Raw genomic sequence first — 19,226 nt, 5'->3', positions numbered from 1 at the left:
GGGTGAGGGGGCTTGAAAATCTGAAATTTCGTTCTACGTGGTTTGTGAACAGCCGCAGATATTCTGAAGAATTGTCTGTTTTAACGTTGGCTAAGCCAAACTAGCCATCCTAATTATTCTAGGGTAAGCAAGCCAACAATAAAACACCCAGTCTAAAAGCCGCACTCTTCTTTTATGAAGAATTTTTATGTAAATTTCGAAAAACACTCAACAGAAACTTTCCGTGAATATTCCGAACATTTTTCTCGTGAAATTTTTGAAGAATTTGTCATATAAATTGCGACAAAATTCTGCTAAAATTCCAAACATTTTTTAAGGAATCCCAAAGAGCTTCTGTTGGTAATTCCAAAGAATTCTCAGAACATCAAAGTATAGTTCTCGTGGAAAATCCAAAAATAATTTCCAAATGAATATTTTGGAAAAACTTAAAGAATTTTTCAGAGAAGTTCATCAGATTTTTCAGGCGAAACTCAAACGATTCTTCCGTTAATGTCTTGAAAATATCCCGAAAAAAAGCAAAAGAAAATCTTTAAGAAACGTAATAGCAAAAATCGCCACGCCGATTCACGCCGCGGCCGTCGCCGGCTAAAATGGCTGTCGGCGTGACACCGAAAACGCCACCGACCGAAATTGTGGCAAACGCCGCCGCTGCCGAATTTCGGACCGGCGCACACCTCTACTACCAACCGTCCATACATCGCACGCTGGGCACTTTTAAGGAAAAAAAGTTTTTCTAACAAAACTTTTTCTTGTTCGATTTGATTTTTTTTTCAGTGTTAGTGCCAGATATTGTTTTGGCGTTATTATATAGTTCTTCGAGTTTTCCGACATTTTGATGTACAGTTCAATGAATATTTAGCAGAAATTTAGCTTCGTGATATTGTTAACTGTTTGTTCAATTGCCCAGTTGTACAGCTCTCGTGGTGTTGTTATGTTATTTCCATAATCTCGAGCAAGGCTTGCTCTTCGCTCCATCTGTTCGAGAGTGCCTCCAATATTTGTAGGAGAGTTGAATTCTTCCGAATTTCCTAGAGAAATTATTCCGAACTACCGGGGGAAGTTCCTCCAAGTTACTGGGGGAAGTTTCTCCGAATTCCCGAGGAAAATTCTTCCAAATTTCCGAGGAAAATTCTTCCAAATTTCCGAGGAAAGTTCTTCCGAATTTCCGAGGAAGTTTTTCCGAGTTTCCGAGGAAATTCTTCCAATTTCCGAGGAAAACCTTCCGAATTTCCGAGGAAAATTCTTCCAAATTTCCGAGGAAAATTCTTCCGAATTTCCAAGGGAAATTCTTCCGAATTTCCGAGGGAAATATTTCGGAGGGAAATTCTTTTGAATTTTCGAGCTAAATTCTTCCGAATTTCCGAGGGAATTTTCGAGGAAAACTCTTCCGAATTTCCGAGGGAATTTTTTTCGAACTTCCGGGGGAAGGTCTTCCGAATATTTTTCCAAATCTTCAAGTGAAAAAAATCTTCGAAAATTCTTGCGAATTTCCTTGGGAAAAACTTCCGGGCTTCCGTCAAATGTATTCCAATACTTTTCAGGTATTTGTTTCCAACGCTTCCGAGAAGTTCATTCGGATTCTAGAGCGATTTTCTACAAAACATCAGGGTTAATTTTTTACGACTGGTCCAGGGTTTTTTTTTATATCGCGGCGTTTTTTATAATTTTCCGTTAAGAATTTTGGGTTGTTTGAAATAAGAATTTTTCGTCGAGAAGTATTTTTTATTTTGCCAATGTAATATACATATCCTAAATAAAGGCTTATTATTCAGCACCAATTCGTTCTCAGACAGTTTTTGGACACAATCAATACTTCCCAATCTTGTTTTTTTTTTCAAATAAATTGCATTTTAAAAATACTCACTTTTTTTCAAACTTAGCCTGTTGTTTTTTTTCGGTCAATGGAAATGGTCATACCCAGAGGTCGTAGTTCTGATAAAATTTTGTAAATTTTTAACATGAAATCGTTTTGCGACAGAGATAAACCTCCACGTTTTGCTCGCTAACAGTGTCGCAAAAAGTTAAATATTTTGCATCACGATGCAGTCATTTTTTTTTTTGTAATTTCTCACAGAACATTTTCGCGATTCAAAAGTGAAACGTAAAAATGGTGAAACAAAAAATGCTTATCATCAAGTAGGAATATTTTTTGTTGTTTAATCTATTCATTTTCAATAGCGAAAACCTAAATTAATTTACCAAATAGTTATGGTCTTTCTGTTTATAACTATCCGCTGTGTGAGAATTCATATAAAGGTAGTTAGTCAAATAAAGGTTATGTACGTTTGCGAAGGTACAATGTTATGAGAATACCATTATAAAGGAAATGCAAATTTCTTTCAAATCCAACTATACGTTAAATAATTTGCACTTGACCCGAAAATCACTCGATTATCTCTCATCGAAAGGAAAAGGTAGGCACCAAGATGAATAAACTACTACTTGTCTTACCTTTAAAAGGAGTTCATATCTGATCCATATTTCTCTATCTTCTACTCTTGCGGGGCTATTTTTTCGCGTTTTCCTTTGTGTCCTCAAAAAAATCCGCGTGAAACCCATCTCAAATTACTGCGTCTATCAAAAAACCCGCATAAACGAAAATTCCAAAATCTATGAACAACCCGACGTTTGTTATATTTGGTTTCACGCGGTTTTCACGACTGTGCTAAAAAATAAATGGAGCTAATCCGCGTAGTTGCCGAAACTTGCATAAAAACTTTGTTGTACAAGAAAGGCAAAAACGCAAAAGAGCGACGCCGGGTTGCACGTATCCCATCCTCAACATAAATTCTCGAGTTAGCCTAAGGATTATGACAAAGTTAAAACGCAATAAATTTGCAACCCCAAGCTTTACCGGAAATAAGTATGTAGTCCAAAATAATACCCGCCGTTACCGTCACTAAGTGACATTAGCTTCTTACTAACTTCTCCAAATTGAAGGCCCAGGTTGATAACCGCTACTGATGGTAATGATTCTTTTTCTACGGTACGTCATACGACTGTGGTTCACCTGCATTGCCTAAACATGAACAGTCCATATCAACCTATGCCTTACACAAATAAAGCATAAATACCAAATTACCTTACAGACAGTCTTATTAGCGTAAAAGCACCATTAACGCTAGATTGATTATTATAATTTTCTACAAAACAATTTACTTTTAAACTATGAAACGATCTCCATACATGCTTTTCGCTAATACGATTAAGATATACATAGCCGTGAACAATGTTTTGTATTTTTCCTAGCTTTTGTTCACCTTTGCTCAAAAGAATCGCAAGCATCTGCATTAATCCGCCACCCGAAACGAGACAGCATAATCCATAATAAACTTTTAGTTTTTTTTCGCACCTCAAGTGAAAATCGTTTACATCTTTTACTCTCATTTTCATTTCATGTTTTCCTTTTTTCTTCTTTTTCTTTTCTGAATTTTCGTTTGCATCGCGATGGCTCTCTCGGGCGCACGTTTGCAGATGTGGGACCCCCACCGCCACCATTGCCACCACCGTTGAAGGCCCCGTCGTCGTCATCGTCAGCGTCATCGGGGCAGCCGACTCACTACGGGCCCGGCAGTCAGACCAAGTCCGGCTCGATGACGAACGGTAATAATTTCTATCTGCACAAGCATATGAACAGCGGTGGCGTCGGTTCGCAGCATAACGCGATGATTTTCAATACCACGGGGGCCTCGTCCTCGGGTCCCTCGTCCGGTCACCTGCAGCAGAACGCTCAACATGATTACTACAACCAACTTCCGCAGCAGCAGCAACTAATGCAGCAGAACGGAGAAGCTCCCGATTCTGACTCAGGCCTTGAAGTGGTCGAAGAGTCTACGCTCAAGCCGTCGGATTTAATTCGTGGAAACCACAATCGAAGCATGTCCATTATATCAGGTAAGTGCCCCCAAACGATCGTCGAACCCTTGCAACCAAAGGAGTCGTACAGATAAGTGGTTCGTGAGCCGCCCGAGATGTGGACAAAACAAGCGAAAGTGTTAAAATCGTGTTTCATATGAACGTGCGTGGGCTGTGAAAAATCGAATCAAGGTGTGAAACGCGATCCTTACTAGCAAGTAAGGAAAGACAAACTCGGGACCCTGCGAAATGCAAAATTGTGCCCTCGACTATAGTTTGCCTCCAGTAGAAGAAAATCCATTTGCAAAACAACACGAATAGCAAACAGTTCGGGCAAGCATGGAGAAAGTGAAAGGATAAAGTCGAACAGTGCGCCGACCAATGTGCATCAGCCGACAGACCGCTACCCACCTCGCGAAAGCTCATTATAGGCAAGTGTTATCCGCGGGCACACAAGAAGAGTGCAATTTAAGTGAAATTTAAATTTTTCCCGACGGCCAGACCGGCCAACAAGTGCTGGGGCGACGGCGGTTTGCTTGCAGGAGCTTAACAATGTGTACTGCTCCGAGTTGGCTGCAAGGCGCGGAAAGCTTGCATCCGTGATGAATGACTTGATAGTGATAGTGCATAGGCGGCTCACGATTTGCGTTGAACGGCAAAGGGGCTCGATCTGAATACATCAGATATAATTTGCAGATTTTTTTTCCAAGTTGGTCAATTCGATTTTTTGAATAATATTTTAGACACATTTATACATTTAGTTTGTTTGATGTCTTAAGGGGACATCTGGATCAATGTTTGAAAATAGCGTTACAGCCAAAATAAAATCATTCCTGTTTTTCGTATGTCAAGCGAACGACGAAGACGAAAAATTCAAACGATTAGATTTTTGAGGTACGCCCTTTTCAAATGTTGGTCTCGAAATTATTGAAAATATACTGTAATGAGAGACAAAATAGTTTGAAATAATAAATTACACATAAGTTTCAAAGCCAGACTGCTTCAAACAAGTTTGAAGTTAAATTTTATGTCTTCGAACTAAAAAAAACTTTTATATTCAATTGTTTCCTAATTTGTTGAGTTGAGGTCAGACAGTGGTGAACTCTTCACTGATTGAAAAATCCCTTGAATAAAGTTTAAAAATAAAAAAGTTGATTGTCCAATGAAGTCAAATCAAGCTTACTTACCAAAAGCGAATTTTAAATTCAAAACTCTGAAGAATTTGTACAAATCTCCATTTAATTACGTGTAAATGTATTTACTTGTCCATTTACTAAATATGGGAAATAATAATATAAATATAATATATAAAATATAAATATGGGAGAGCGACTCAATTCAAACACAAATAGTACCTTACGAAAAAGTTCAAAATAAATTTATGATTACGCAAAAAAAATGTGTGGGGTAGACCAAACCAATACCAAACCTATTCTTCTCTTTTATGAACGAAAGCAAAACAACAAACTCACTGTCGAACATTTGTTGAATCTAATTCGAATTATTAAGCTACCAGACTCTGCCGCAAGAAACTATTTTAAATAAACAGCCGATACAAATCGATCGAATGTATCTATTACTGGCTGTCCGACAACCAGCCCGACAGGTGGGGGAAATTCAAACTAGGTAGCACGTTGTTAGACGCTGTTGTTTTGAAATGGTTCGGATACCATGCCAATTATGTATTATTTTTGTTCGGGGCGAGCTCATATCGTTAATCGGATGCATTCATGATTATACTTTCACGAGAAAATTTAATGCAAGTTCCAGAGAAAAAAAAATCTTCCTTTGCCTTTCGCGTACTTTGTTCATCTACGTCTTTTATTTTTGAGCTAACTCAACTTCATCATAAGAGGGTTTAAACGCGTTTCACTAGAATCGTTAAAAATCGTTCTGTGTCCCAGAAATTCAAAATTCATTTCGATGGCTGCCAAAAACATTCTTGCTAAATAACTTAGTTCACAAATATTAATTCGAAAATTGAGACAAGCCTCGCGCTTAGTGTCAAAATGTTGTAATACGTTGATAGATTTATCTTCGTCGATTTTCAAATCAGTGCACCGAATTGCTGGAGATTGTGGAATATTTAAAACAAAATTGGAGATGAAGGATGATTGCATCTTGTAATAATAATATTCAAACTAAATCAATTCCTGGTTTATTGTGATGAACACACCAAGCCGATATCTTATCAGTTCATTGGATTTCACAAATCAATACGCATACGTTGTGTCGGGTGACGTATCTGATAGTGGTTTTCAAACTACATCTGCTAGCGTGTGTACTGTATCTGCTACTGTTCTCTCCAGTCTTGAATCTCATCTCACGAGTTCCTTGGAACCAAGGTAAGCATTGGCAGCAACACAACACTAATTATTATTGCTTGATACATGATTGTTTATATGATTGCATACATGTCTGCTTCAGTATGAAACGATCCAATGCCACATTCTTCGTAACACTTTTTACCAACTTTACCAATGAAGAGAACGAATTTTGTTGTGTACAATTTTTTACCATTTTCTTATTATTATTCTTATGTTGCTCGCAATTGCATAACTGTTCCATATGATTTTTGCCTTTCTCGTATACTAATTATACGAAAAGGCTATTTTTTTATATTATTAAATATTTTTCTTTTTATTTTATATTTTTGTTTTTATTTTTTATCAATAGTATTCTTAAAACAATTAAGCCGTCTCGCAATTATTGAGTAAACTTTTTTTTTATTGTCTTTATTAATGAGGTTTTCGGCCCTTGACCGGTTCACCTAATTTTGAGTACACTTCTTTAATTGGGTGAGATCACTGTGATATTTTTCGAGTTAAAATGTTTACTATTTGGACATAGAATATGTAATCGAGTTCTTTCCCAAAATATACATTTTCAGTCACGCTTGAATGACATTTATCTACTTTTATGAACTTCTTGTTCTTCTTCTCTTCCTAATAATATGTCCAAAAATTTCCTAGACCGGACCGGGAATCGAATCCAGTCACCTTCAACATGGAAAATACTTCAAGTTCTAAAATTTTTTCAACAAGTTTTTCGGGACTTTCTCGAGAATTTCTCCAGAAATTCCATTTGAAAAAACAAAAATTACATTCAAAGCAGAAATTTATTCAGCGAATATTCCAAGAAGAATTGTTCCATGAAATCTTTGAGGACTTCCTTCGGATTTTTCTACAAAAATTTCAGCGTGAGTTTTCCTAAAGGAAAAATATCCCGGCGTCATTTATGGAATCTTGGGGAATTTAAAAATAAATTACACGAGGACTTTCGAAGAAATTTCCGGGGAAATTCAGAGAGGGGTTTCTGGAAGAATTCTTGAAATGAAATCCGTGAAAATTCCTGGATGATTTTTTGGGAGATCTCCTGTACACCTGTGGGCCGCCGCGCCACGCCATCGCCGCCGACGATTTTCTCACGCCGCCGCCGCCGTGAAAAATGAATCAGCGCGACCCATATGAAAATTGACCACGCCGCCGAATGTTTTTTACCACGCCGATGGCATTTTTACTGTTAATTCTGTATTTATTTCGATACTGTCGGAAATACATTTTTTTCAGCCAAGTTCATATGAAAATGGGCTTTGTGGGCATGCGGTTAACGACGTCAATTGTCTAAACGCATGTGCTGTGGAGTGTGGGTTCGATTCCCGCCCCGGTAAGGAGAATTTTTTTCGTAAAGCGAAAAGTTCTCCACTGGTCCACTGGGTGTTGTGTAAATGTCTTGTCTGTTGTCTCATGCTAAATGTTAAGTGTTAATTCTGTGCGACCTCTGGTCGAAGACGGTGATTCTGTCTTTTTTTTGTTTTAAAAAAATATCTTTTTGCCTTTCTCGTATACTAAGTATACGTAAAGGCTATAACATCACTCCAAAACCAAACTTTTAATAGAAGGCTCGGAGACCCATAGTGTTATATACCAATCGACTCAGCTCGACGAATTGAGGTGATGTCTGTTTGTGTGTATGTATGTATGTGTGTGTGTGTATGTGTGTATGTGTACAAATTTTGTAGACACACGTTTTGGAACATAGCATTACCCGATTTACTCACAACAAGTTGCATTCGACGTGGAATGCGGTGCCATTGTTTGCTATTAAAAATTGGCCTGATCGGACATTGCATTTCGGAATTATTGAAAAATCATTGTTTTTTCCCAAAGGGGGGAAAAAAATTTCAAAATGGAAAAAAAAAATTTTTTCAAGAATGGTGAGAATGTATAGTAATTAATGCAAAAATATCCAAAATGATAGAAAATATGCGATCTATCTCCCTAAAGTGCTTTTTTGACCTTTCCTATGTGATTTTTTCAGTACATTTTACGATGCACGAGAAAGGCATCATCGCCGCTAGGTGGATTAATCTGGGTTTTTACAATTCTTCTTACTCTTCGAGACGAGCCAGCCTCGGGCTGAAAGACTCGATAATGAAGACAAAAAAAACAATTCTTCTTCTTCTTATTGGTATTACATCCCCACACTGGGACAGTTATTAACTGCGAGGTTTCTAAGCCAAGTTACCATTTTTCATTCGTATATCATGAGGCTAGCACGATGATACTTTTATGCCCAGGGAAGTCGAGACAATTTTCAATCCGAAAATTGCCTTGTCCGGCACCGTGAATCGAACTCAGCCACCCTCAGCATGGGTTTGCTATGTAGCCGCGCGTGTTACCTAAGGATGGCCCTTTTTACAATTATGCAGCATTTATTCCCATATTCAATAAAGTCTAGACCCTATTAAATTTAATATTGATGAATAACTTATTCAATTAAAAATAGGCTGTTTCAGCTGAAAAAGTAGCTTATTTAGCCTGAACTGTTTGTTGGAGAACCACTAGATCGCTTGTAGTGCAACATATGCTCGGTCCAACAAAACAATATTTGTTCAAACAAAATGCACCTTACATCTAATTATTCAGAAAATAAGGGAATTTTTCTTCAGGAATTCAAGGAATTGCTCCTAGAACCTCTTCGGCTGAAGGTACAATAATATTTCAGTCTGAAAATATATCAGAACTTCATTTAATAGTAGTTTGTGCAACTAGTTGCAAAAAGATGATTTTTTCAGCACGAGTTGTACGTTTATCCAACGAGGCTTGCCGAGTTGGATAAATACTACGAGTGCTGAAAAAATCGAGTTTTGCAACGAGTTGCACACGCTATTTTTTGCAATAACGAAAAATGGGCTTTAATATGATAAATCTATACCAAAATTGTACAATTGAATTTATTCCACATGATCATTCAGGCCAATAAATTATGTTGCGGCAGAGAACAATAAGATTCCATCTTATCGTGCCAAATTGCACAGCTTGAAAAGCTATGAAGCGATGGATGCAATTGCCTTTGGAAAATTGGGGTGTTATGTCCAACAAACCATTTCATTTATTACGAGACGCATAGAGTACACTATTTAAACACTCACCCAAACTAATTCAGCTAAATGTAGTCATGTAACTACTGTCCCAATGTAGGTTTTTCATTATAGCACCCAAATGAGTGCTATAATGAATATTATGCAACCCATTTGAGTTGCATAATGGTCATTAAAGCACCCATTCTGTTGGTATGGAAAAGTAGGCCGTTTTATCACTAAAATGACAACTGTAAACCAGGTATTATGATCAGGAATTGCAAAAAAATAGTTTATATGTTTATATTTTTCTTATTCTTTATGAACTATGCCGTCTACTTCTAGAATTTTCACAGAAAGTTTTTCAGGAATTCCTTCAAAAATTTCTCTTGTAAACACACGAAATTCATTCACGAATTTTTATAAAAATTTCTTCTAAGTTTCAAATCAGGAGTTCCTTTGCTAATTTCTCTAAGAAATACTGCATACATTGATAATCAAAATCTTTAATGAACTCTTTTGGATATTCCCAAAATAATTCCGTTGTGAATTCTTCATGAAAGAGGAAATCCCGGAGCAGTTCCTTGGAGAATTCTGTAGAGAAATTTCCAGAGATAGTTCTGGAAGAGTTTTTGAAGCAATTTTGGTGGATATTCCAGTAGGTATTTTTGAGAGAATTCATTTTTGATCATTTTGGGATCATTTTTGAAGGAAGGAGTTCTTGGAAATTTTTTTCGGAGGAATTCCTAAATAAAATTCCCGGAGAGTTAATTTCCAGAATAATTTATTTGTTAACGACCCTCCAGGAGATTTCTGTAAGAATTCTCAGAGAAATGCGAGTAAGATTTTCCAGATCAAGATTTCGCAATTAAATTTCCATAAGAAGTTCTTCAAGAATTGGACAATTTTCCGGATGAATTCCCCGGAGGTGGGTTTAGTGGAACTCCATGTGAATTTTAGAACGAATTCAAAAAAATATCTGACAAGCCCTCCTGGCGGTTTCTGTAGAGTTTGTGAAGTAATTTATGAACAGTTATTGTAGGAGTTTCTGGAGGAATTCCAGAGAGAATTTAAAGAGAAATTCTATGAGTAAATAGTTCAGAAGTTACAACCCAATCAGGAGAGAATAACAAATTTATATGATATTGTGTTACTGAGTTCAACAGTTTTTCCAACATAGGCTGTTATACACTTGGTTCAGGATGTTGTTAAAATAATTAAATTTTATAACAAAACAATGAAACATAACTAATTCTGTTACAATTTTGTTAAGAACTTCCTTAAATTCTTTGATGGAATTACCGGCAAAATTCCTGAAGGAATTTTCGGAGAAATTCCTGGAGGAACTTCCGGAGTAATTCCTGGAGGAACGCCTGGAGGAACTTCCGGAGGAATTCCTGGAGGAACTTCCGGAGGAATTCCTGGAGGAACTTCCGGAGGAATTCCTGGAGGAACTTCCGGAGGAATTCCTGGAGGAACTTCCGGAGGAATTCCTGGAGGAACTTCCGGAGGAATTCCTGGAGGAACTTCCGGAGGAATTCCTGGAGGAACTTCCGGAGGAATTCCTGGAGGAACTTCCGGAGGAATTCCTGGAGGAACTTCCGGAGGAATTCCTGGAGGAACTTCCGGAGGAATTCCTGGAGGAACTTCCGGAGGAATTCCTGGAGGAACTTCCGGAGGAATTCCTGGAGGAACTTCCGGAGGAATTCCTGGAGGAACTTCCGGAGGAATTCCTGGAGGAACTTCCGGAGGAATTCCTGGAGGAACTTCCGGAGGAATTCCTGGAGGAACTCCCGGAGTAATTCCTGGAGAAGCTTCCGGAGGAATTCCTGGAGGAACATCCGGAGGAACTTCCGGAGGAATTCCTGGAGGAACTTCCGGAGGAATTCCTGGAGGAGCTTTCGGAGAGATTCCTGGAGGAACTTCCCAAGGAATTCCTGGAGGAATATCCCGAGGAATTCCTGGAGGAACATCTCGAGGAATTCCTGGAGGAACTTCTGGAAAAACTTACGGGGAAACTCCTGGCAGCTTCTGAGGAAATCCGCTGGCTGAAAATGATCCATCACGCCGCCGCTGATAAAATTTTAATCAGCGCACAGGTCTAACCTATCTACATTCATTTAAATGTATATATTCACGTAACCGACATAGATTCAACCCTAAATTTACTTTGTTTCATAATGTTATCGATATCAGATCGACTAGAATTTTAGCACATTGTGATCAGTTCATTCAAAGGTAATTGCCTTTGTTCCGGGTATTAAGCCACCCGGAGTGGAAATTAATTACTATGTCTGAAACTCGATTTATGCATATGCACAACATGTGATAGATTTAGTTCGGAAAAGGTATTGGAGGGTTATCACTTCCTTCGGTGGGGTTTGATCTGGTACTGGTTTCGTGGGAGTTTCAGACATAATAATGCAATGTGTTGTTTATAACTTATTCTGATAAAATTTTGTTCTTAGTAGCCATTATCTCACATATTATGTAAGGTACCCCGGGGCAAGTGAAAATACGGGGTAAGTGGGTTCTATGGCTGCCGATGAATCGATGAACGTTTAATAATAACAATGTTCTAGAATAATGAAGCAAAACTATCAACGAATCCACCCGACTCAAAAATATTTGGAATCAAAACCATTTGAGGCACCATACTAACGCTAATCTTGATCATGACTTTCAACTAGCAGGAAAAGCAATTACTTTTATTTTAATTCAATGGATTTCCAACAAAATAGGCGTTTCTAAATTTATCTTTGCTGTGGAAAATGAATAATTTGAGCAATTTAATAATTATGTGACATCGATACCGATTAAAAAAAGTTTTATTTAAGACCAAAATCTGCAATTTTCACTTGCTTTTGAGTTTAAACATACATGGGGCAAGTGGGACATAATAGAACAACATTTTCAATAGAGCCATATTAACTGTTTTTAGATTGTTGTCTAGTGAAAAATAACTTCGACACTCATATATATCAGATGCAGTTCGATATCGTTGGTTTCGTTGTTAAAAAGTATTGTACAGTTAATTGCCAAATGTGTATTTTACATTCTGAAAATTATCTTCCGCATGAAAAAGAGCAATGGTTATAACTATGCGATATTTTCCGTTTACATTGCAAATAATCTATTTATTCTATTCTTGTGTTTTGGTATTTTTAAACTTCGCATCAGATTTACAGATTTTCAAATTAAGTGCTTAACACATAAATTGGCAATTTCGTTCTATTACAAATTTGCTTACAACACTGTGTAACGCCTGAATTAATACGTTTCTTTTGAAGCACTGATTAATGTAATAATTTTTGCTCCAAACAGAGAAATATTTATTCGAAAAGTTAATATAGATTTGCTTATCCTTTCTGCCTAAAACATTCGGTACAAAAGTAAACGAATGGAAAGCAAGAGATCACAATTACGCTGATATAATTTGGAAAGATTGTCTTATTAGCAATGAGCTTACTTTCATGTTGTTGAAAAATATTCTTATTCAGACAAAAACAAAAATTTCTAATCTAATTACTAATCTTAGACAGTTGAAGGCATTTCACTAAAAGAGCTTAAGTAATTTTTCCCTAAAAATTTCTGATTGTTGGTCACAATATGGATACCTATTAAGACCTGTTAAAAATTTCCAACTGCAAAGTAAACATGTGATTTTGTTATAAATTTTCTAAAATTGTAATTTGAAAGTTTTTTGTTTTAAGTAGTATACTTTTTCTATAGGTATATTTAGATATTTTAACAACATCCTGCACCAAGTTTCTAACCAATTTTGTTATAGAAATTTAGGATAACATAAAAACATATGTTATTATAATTTTGATATAAGTCGGGATATTCTTCTGACCTGCTTGTAACCTTTGTTGTCTTTACAAATGCTTCCAATGATCGCATATCAATCCCATATGCTGGATTTCCTATTCTTGTGGGACAAAAATGTGATTGTGCGCAGTATGGCGCTAGACACAAATTATAGTTGACTGTCATCGGAATGTCCTGAGATTTCTTGGGGCTTATTTGCCATAACACTTGTTCCGCATTCTTCGTGTCCCAATTTCACGATGGAGTTTTTTGTTTTCAAAACTCGAAGTACCATCAGATGGGTTTCTTAATAATCCATGTAGATTTTCTGAACAGGCAAGTCCGATGACAAGTATAATCGGTTAGGTGCATGTTCACGACGATAATGCGAAATGTCCGGATTATAATATTGTTGATCTGGGTTTTGACAAGTATACTTTTCAGTGTTGCGTTCATACTATCCCCGTTTGAGTCATTTATTTATGGCTTCATCAGCTTCGTCAAAATCATCAACCAGACGATAGATAACATTTCTATTCAAATTTGAATAAAATCTCAATATACCAGTTTAGAACTTTATGTAAACTGTCGGCACTTCAACACTAACCACCGCTTGAGGGACTATCAGAAGCTGTTTATGCCTATGAATCCTGTCATCCTTTGAAACCAAAATCCACTTTGTTGCAGCCCCAATCCTCAGGTATTATGACATTTGCAAACCGCCACCGTTTTGCTGTTTCACGCTTTCGTGCAACTTTCTTCGTTTCCCTTCGTGACTATTGTAAGGGATGCATCCGCGTATTGCGCCGACATGAAACGATAATATAATATGTGAACTTTGACATCAAGATACTGCTTATCAATTGATGAAGCACTATTTCTGGCTTCTATCAAAACAGAGCCCATTTGCACTTCTGATTGATTATTTGTTCAAATCTTCTTCTTCTTCTTCTTCTTCTTCTTCCATCGTATGTTGCTTATTATACATTCGTCCGAGATGTCTTGTCAAATCTTTTGGAAGTCTATATAATAATTAAAAACTTGTACTGTCGATAAATTTTTCAGCGCTATATTTGTGAAATAAATGCATGCAATCAAATATGATGGAAATAATGGGATCTATCCCCATTAATTACTGTTTTGAGCGAGAAAGGCATTATCACCGCTAGGTTGATTAAATTGGGTTTCTTTTTTTTATCAATTTTGTTGGTTTTTGAACACACTACAGTAGCATCCTTATAAATTAATAAAAAAAATAAATAAAAATTTAAAAAAAAACAGTACAGTAGCTGAGGCATTATATTCACCCAGGTTCATTCATCTGATATATCTTGATCTAGGGAAATTAAACAATGACAACTCAACGGACCAGACTTATGTGAAGCTCCTCTAATAGACCAGAGTGGCAGCTCAAGCGTGTGTAATAATCGCATCTACGATTTTGATAAAGAAGCGCTAGCGTCTTAGCAGAGAATAATTTATCCTTTTGAAAAGGAAGTAGAGTGGACTCCTGTATGTTCTGCAAACCTATTCTTCCAGCAAAAATGGGAATTATTGACTATTGCAGTTTGGATTTTGAGCAGTGTTAGAAATTCAATCCTATTTTCACTGAATCAGAATTTGAGAAAAACTTTATTGATTGAAATATAAATCAGTTTTGGAGTAACAATAAGCCCAATTGTATTATCATACTTATATCCGTCTGCCCTTGAATGAAATCAATTTATCTATTGAACGTTATGCGAAAGTCTTTGAAGAAAAAAAATGTATTTAAATGATCGCAACCTGAATCAGAACAGTAGATTTGGCTTCATTCCATCTCTTTATCATTATTTCATTTTTACCAATGATTATTTTTTCCACTGGGTACGCTGGCTTCTACAAATTGATATGTTGCTGAAATTGGATTTTCAAAACAGTGATAAAGTATTTGTGAAAATTTACAGTTATTGATGTCATTCTACATGTGCAGGTGATTGCAATAGTGATGATCCCAAGCATGAGAAAGCCAAACATAGTTTATTCCGTAGTTATTTCCAATAATTTATTTTGCTGAATAAACTTTTAATTCTGTCTGTTCTGGCTGTTAGCTCTGGGAATCGAAACCCAATTCAGAAGCAATTTTATACCGTCGGTAACAGCCTGGTATGTTTTCCCAACAAACTTAATGCCACAATGGTTCATCTCCGAACCCAGAAGCAATTACACAATTAAATCACGTTGTCAGCTGACTGCCGTCAGTCAGTGTTTACAAACAGCACACTTCCTGTGCAGATTGTGTCGATTTGGGAAAGTTGCCAAGGGAAGTGAACTCAATCCAGTTTTGCTCATCTGGTTCGGTGCTTCATTTCACCTGCACCGATCATCACGACTCAGATCGCAAATAGGTGGAAAACAGTTTTTTTTTTCTTCGCTTCATCATTACGTATGAACGCCGCCACCCGATAGAGATGATGACGACGTCGGATGGAGGAGCACCATCATCTGGGAGGAAGATTAATGGCCGTTAAATTGAGCATACAGACATTGGTCGGCCCAAGTGAGAAGTTGTACAGTGCATTGACGAAACCCCGTGCTTAGAAACGCTACTCCCGCAACTACCCGCGACGGCACGGGTGTGGATTGAGGCATGCGCGAAATAATCGTGATACAATCTTTCATTTCTGCTCAATGTTGCTGTTGATGTGGCTGTTATTGTGATAATACTTGCTCTTGCGATGCATAATCAAGCGCAATTTCGTTTAGATCCTAATCACGTTAGTGACGGAATTGATATTTCACTGCGATTGTTTTACGTTTGTGCGATATACTCCGCTAGGCAGAAAACAGGGAACACAAAATTCCAGCTTTATTCCTTCATTTTATTTATTCAGGCACTCTGTTTTTCTTAACCTCTACTGTGCCGATATCTAATGTGGTATTCTGCTGTGCAGAATCCACACAGAATCTATCTTTAGATTTCCATTACCATTATTGTTGTAGTTGCCAGTTCATCTCATCGTCAGTCCGTTGTGTCCGTTTGTCCATGTCATGCATCCAATGATCGTTGCATTGTTCGATTGCCATTTTATCCGGGTACGTTGGAGGAATGCCTCCGAGAAGAACAAATTGTCAGTCGTCATCAGGCAGCCATGACGATAAGGCGCGTCTCCCAATACGCTACCGCATGGGCTGCGCATCCGGCGACTGACGAGGGTTTGGTGGAGGGGCTGGGAATCGAATCCATGACCATTCGCCTATAATGGAACGTACACACGGTCAAGCAGTTCGACCAACATTGACTCCACCTCCCGTTTATTCAAACATTCATCAATTTTTATCAACACCGACACGAACAATCAATTTATTCGACCAACAATATCACACACGAACGACCGAAGCACCAACTCGAGCATAAACCATCAAAAAATATATGGGGGTTTGTGCAACTTCACTACAAATGCTCAAACATGTTCGGCGAACCTTGACTCCACCCCCGACAACTCAAACCAAAATCAAACCGTTTTAATTTTTCCCAACCGAGCCGCCAACTGTCAAATGGTTGTTCGAACAACTTCACACACGTTCCAACAAAGCAGCAACCGAATCGTTTTCTTGGGGGTGGAGTCAATGTTCGTCGAACTGCTTGACTGGTGTGTACGTAGCATAAGACGAACGTGTAGCCAACTAAGCTACGGGACCCCCCTAATTCCAGCTTTACAATGAGTGAACTCTTTCTTACTCGATGTGTTTTTGTTACTTGATGTGAAACTAAGCTACTGATCTGCAGTTTATTTATACAAATTCCATTTATTTTTCCTTTTCAATACGATATCCTAATTGGATGAATTGCTATGGGACTATCCAGAAACCACTTGTATGACAGTCCATAAATTATTGTTGTTATTGATACACCATCGACTTTTTGTAGTGCTGTCGAAAATCGACTTTTAAAATATTCGGAAATTGATCCCTCTCCAACAACTTGCTTTGATGCCCTCATATTTTTAAAATATTTTTGCTTCAAAATACGCGGAATTTTCGAATTGCTGTGCGTATACATTAACGATTTTTTTATTGAATTAGACAGCACATGCAATTTTAAAATTTGGGAGACTTGATCCCCTTTCTATGATATCTAAGCAATAAATATTTTTTTCTGCCAACTCTTCATCAAATCTGTCAAATATACAACGCGATTTATATTTTTTTAGTTTTTTCGTCCAATTTTTGTATGGCTGACTAATGGGGGATTAAGTGTCCCCATATTGAGGCAATAACTTCAAATCCAAATATTCCAAAACTTTGATAGAATGTTAACATTTTCATCAATACAGATCATTAAGCATATTTATGGTTTTGTGTTGTGAGAAAACGAAAGCATTTAGTCATTGTTATGAAAAGTTGATCAAATTTTGCGTAACCAATAATTTTTTTTTTAGGAAGGTCAAAACATACAAACCGTCCTGCAGAATAAATAAGGTTGTCAATCCAAAAAATAACTCCCCACATAAAGGGTCATTTGTCTAGAGGATCTATACTAAAAAATACGCTAGAACAACTAGAACTACTTTAATTCTCGATAAAACAGAAGTGATCAAGTCTCCCCACCTTCCCCTACATTTCGTAGAAGTTGATACTCCGTGATTGACCAGAACAATCGTAATTGCACAGTTAGCCAATGGATGGAACATGAGAGTTGCTTTCCAACCTTAATGTGCACAGACTGAGAGCTCTAGACTTTTCAATGGTCAATTACGGCGTCGGCCACGTCCTTACGGACATCGGGAGGTGAGGAAACGGTGATGAAGTAACTCGCCCACTGCAAGCCGAGTATACCTCTGCACTTACCTCGAGTTCATGCAGAATTTTATTGGAATTTAAGGGTAAGGTTTTTTGACATTGGTTTGTCTTGGTTATCGGGTTGCCAATGCAATATGAATGAATCAATTATTCATAGCAAATGAGATTTCCCATTCTAACAGAATGTTAGAATAGTTATTTGAAGGTATAGTAGATAATGGACTCCATTTCCAGTTCTAGCGATTCTAGTAAACTGCATAAGTATTGTTTTATAAAAAAAAAAACGATAATAATTTTGCAGAACCGATCGAAGAAGCTGATGTGGTATTCTTAAAAATTACATTCTGAGGTATTCCACCGGCCGAGGTATGTTGCCGAATGTGGTTCCAAAAATAGTTCTAGTTTTTATTTTAACTTTCACTTTTGACTAGGCGAACAACTTGTTTTTGCTCTTCGCATCCTTGCCGAAAATATCGCCTACGCGCTTTCCTAAGTCGATAACGTGAATTGCACATTTACATTCACTAAGGTTGTTTATTATCTAATCGGCAAATTAGTTTACGTATCTATCAAATTCTGTATAGTATCTACTAAAATACAATAACATTTTGAGTTTTATCATACTCTATTAGAAGTCTTGGAGAGCAAATTTTCAAAACTAGCACTTATTAAATATGATAGTGATTTCCATATAAACATTTTTGCCGGTTTGAAAATTATTTTATTTAATCATCACGGCTGCTACTTCACTATTGGTACTTTTTGTTCCAACTGGTGGCCAAAATCAGTTGCTGCATATCTGTCAAAGCAAAAAATCATTTGAAATAAAGTTGTTGAAATAATTTGGAACACGGAGATCAAGACTACGGAATGTTTAGGTTCGATCTCCTATTTTTTTTTAAATTTTAATCTTGCAATCAGTCTTCTCAAACGAACATCAAACACGCTGAGTACAGCTGTCCGTATACTCCATCTGTAGCCTTGCTTCGTGTTTATACGTATACGCACGAAATTTATACTTGTACCAGAACTTGCGTTCGAGTTTCATTTTGTACCGATGTACTGTACATCTGTACAGTACACATGTACACTCTGGCAAAAAATAAGTTTCAAGTGTTATGCCCCTATTTTGTTGCAAAGTCAAAGTCAATCGCTTGTTGCATGTTTAGTAAATTCTGAGGGCAATTCTGAGAGGATAATGTTGTTGTCCTTCGGAATGGTTCAGTTTTACATTCCTAGGTTATAGTCTGTACAGATTACGAGTATAGTCATTTGATATAATTTTAAAATAAAATGAGGTGTGTGATCTTTGATATCATTAAGTCAAAGAGCTGGTAGTCTGTGGAGGCTATTGCGTAATATGTTATGTATGGTATTTTCCAACACGAAGCCGGTTTTTGACAAAAAAAAATGATGT

At 37.1% G+C, this 19,226-nt stretch overlaps 1 protein-coding gene across 3 annotated transcripts in view; it reads left to right on the top strand.

Moving 5' to 3' along the window:
• LOC134205563 (uncharacterized) overlaps nucleotides 1-19,226 on the top strand; it is a 624,943-nt gene that overhangs the window by 513,487 nt on the left and 92,230 nt on the right. For all 3 annotated transcript variants that reach the window (XM_062680895.1, XM_062680894.1, XM_062680896.1), the window contains one exon: nucleotides 3,475-3,894. In XM_062680895.1, the coding sequence (XP_062536879.1) occupies nucleotides 3,475-3,894 (420 nt within the window). The remainder of the gene's footprint in view (nucleotides 1-3,474; nucleotides 3,895-19,226) is intronic.

Source organism: Armigeres subalbatus, chromosome 1 (assembly GCF_024139115.2).
Source record: "Armigeres subalbatus isolate Guangzhou_Male chromosome 1, GZ_Asu_2, whole genome shotgun sequence".
NCBI lineage: Eukaryota > Metazoa > Arthropoda > Insecta > Diptera > Culicidae > Armigeres > Armigeres subalbatus.
The sequence above is the reverse complement of the archived record's forward strand: the minus strand, read 5'-3'. Positions and strand labels throughout refer to the sequence as shown.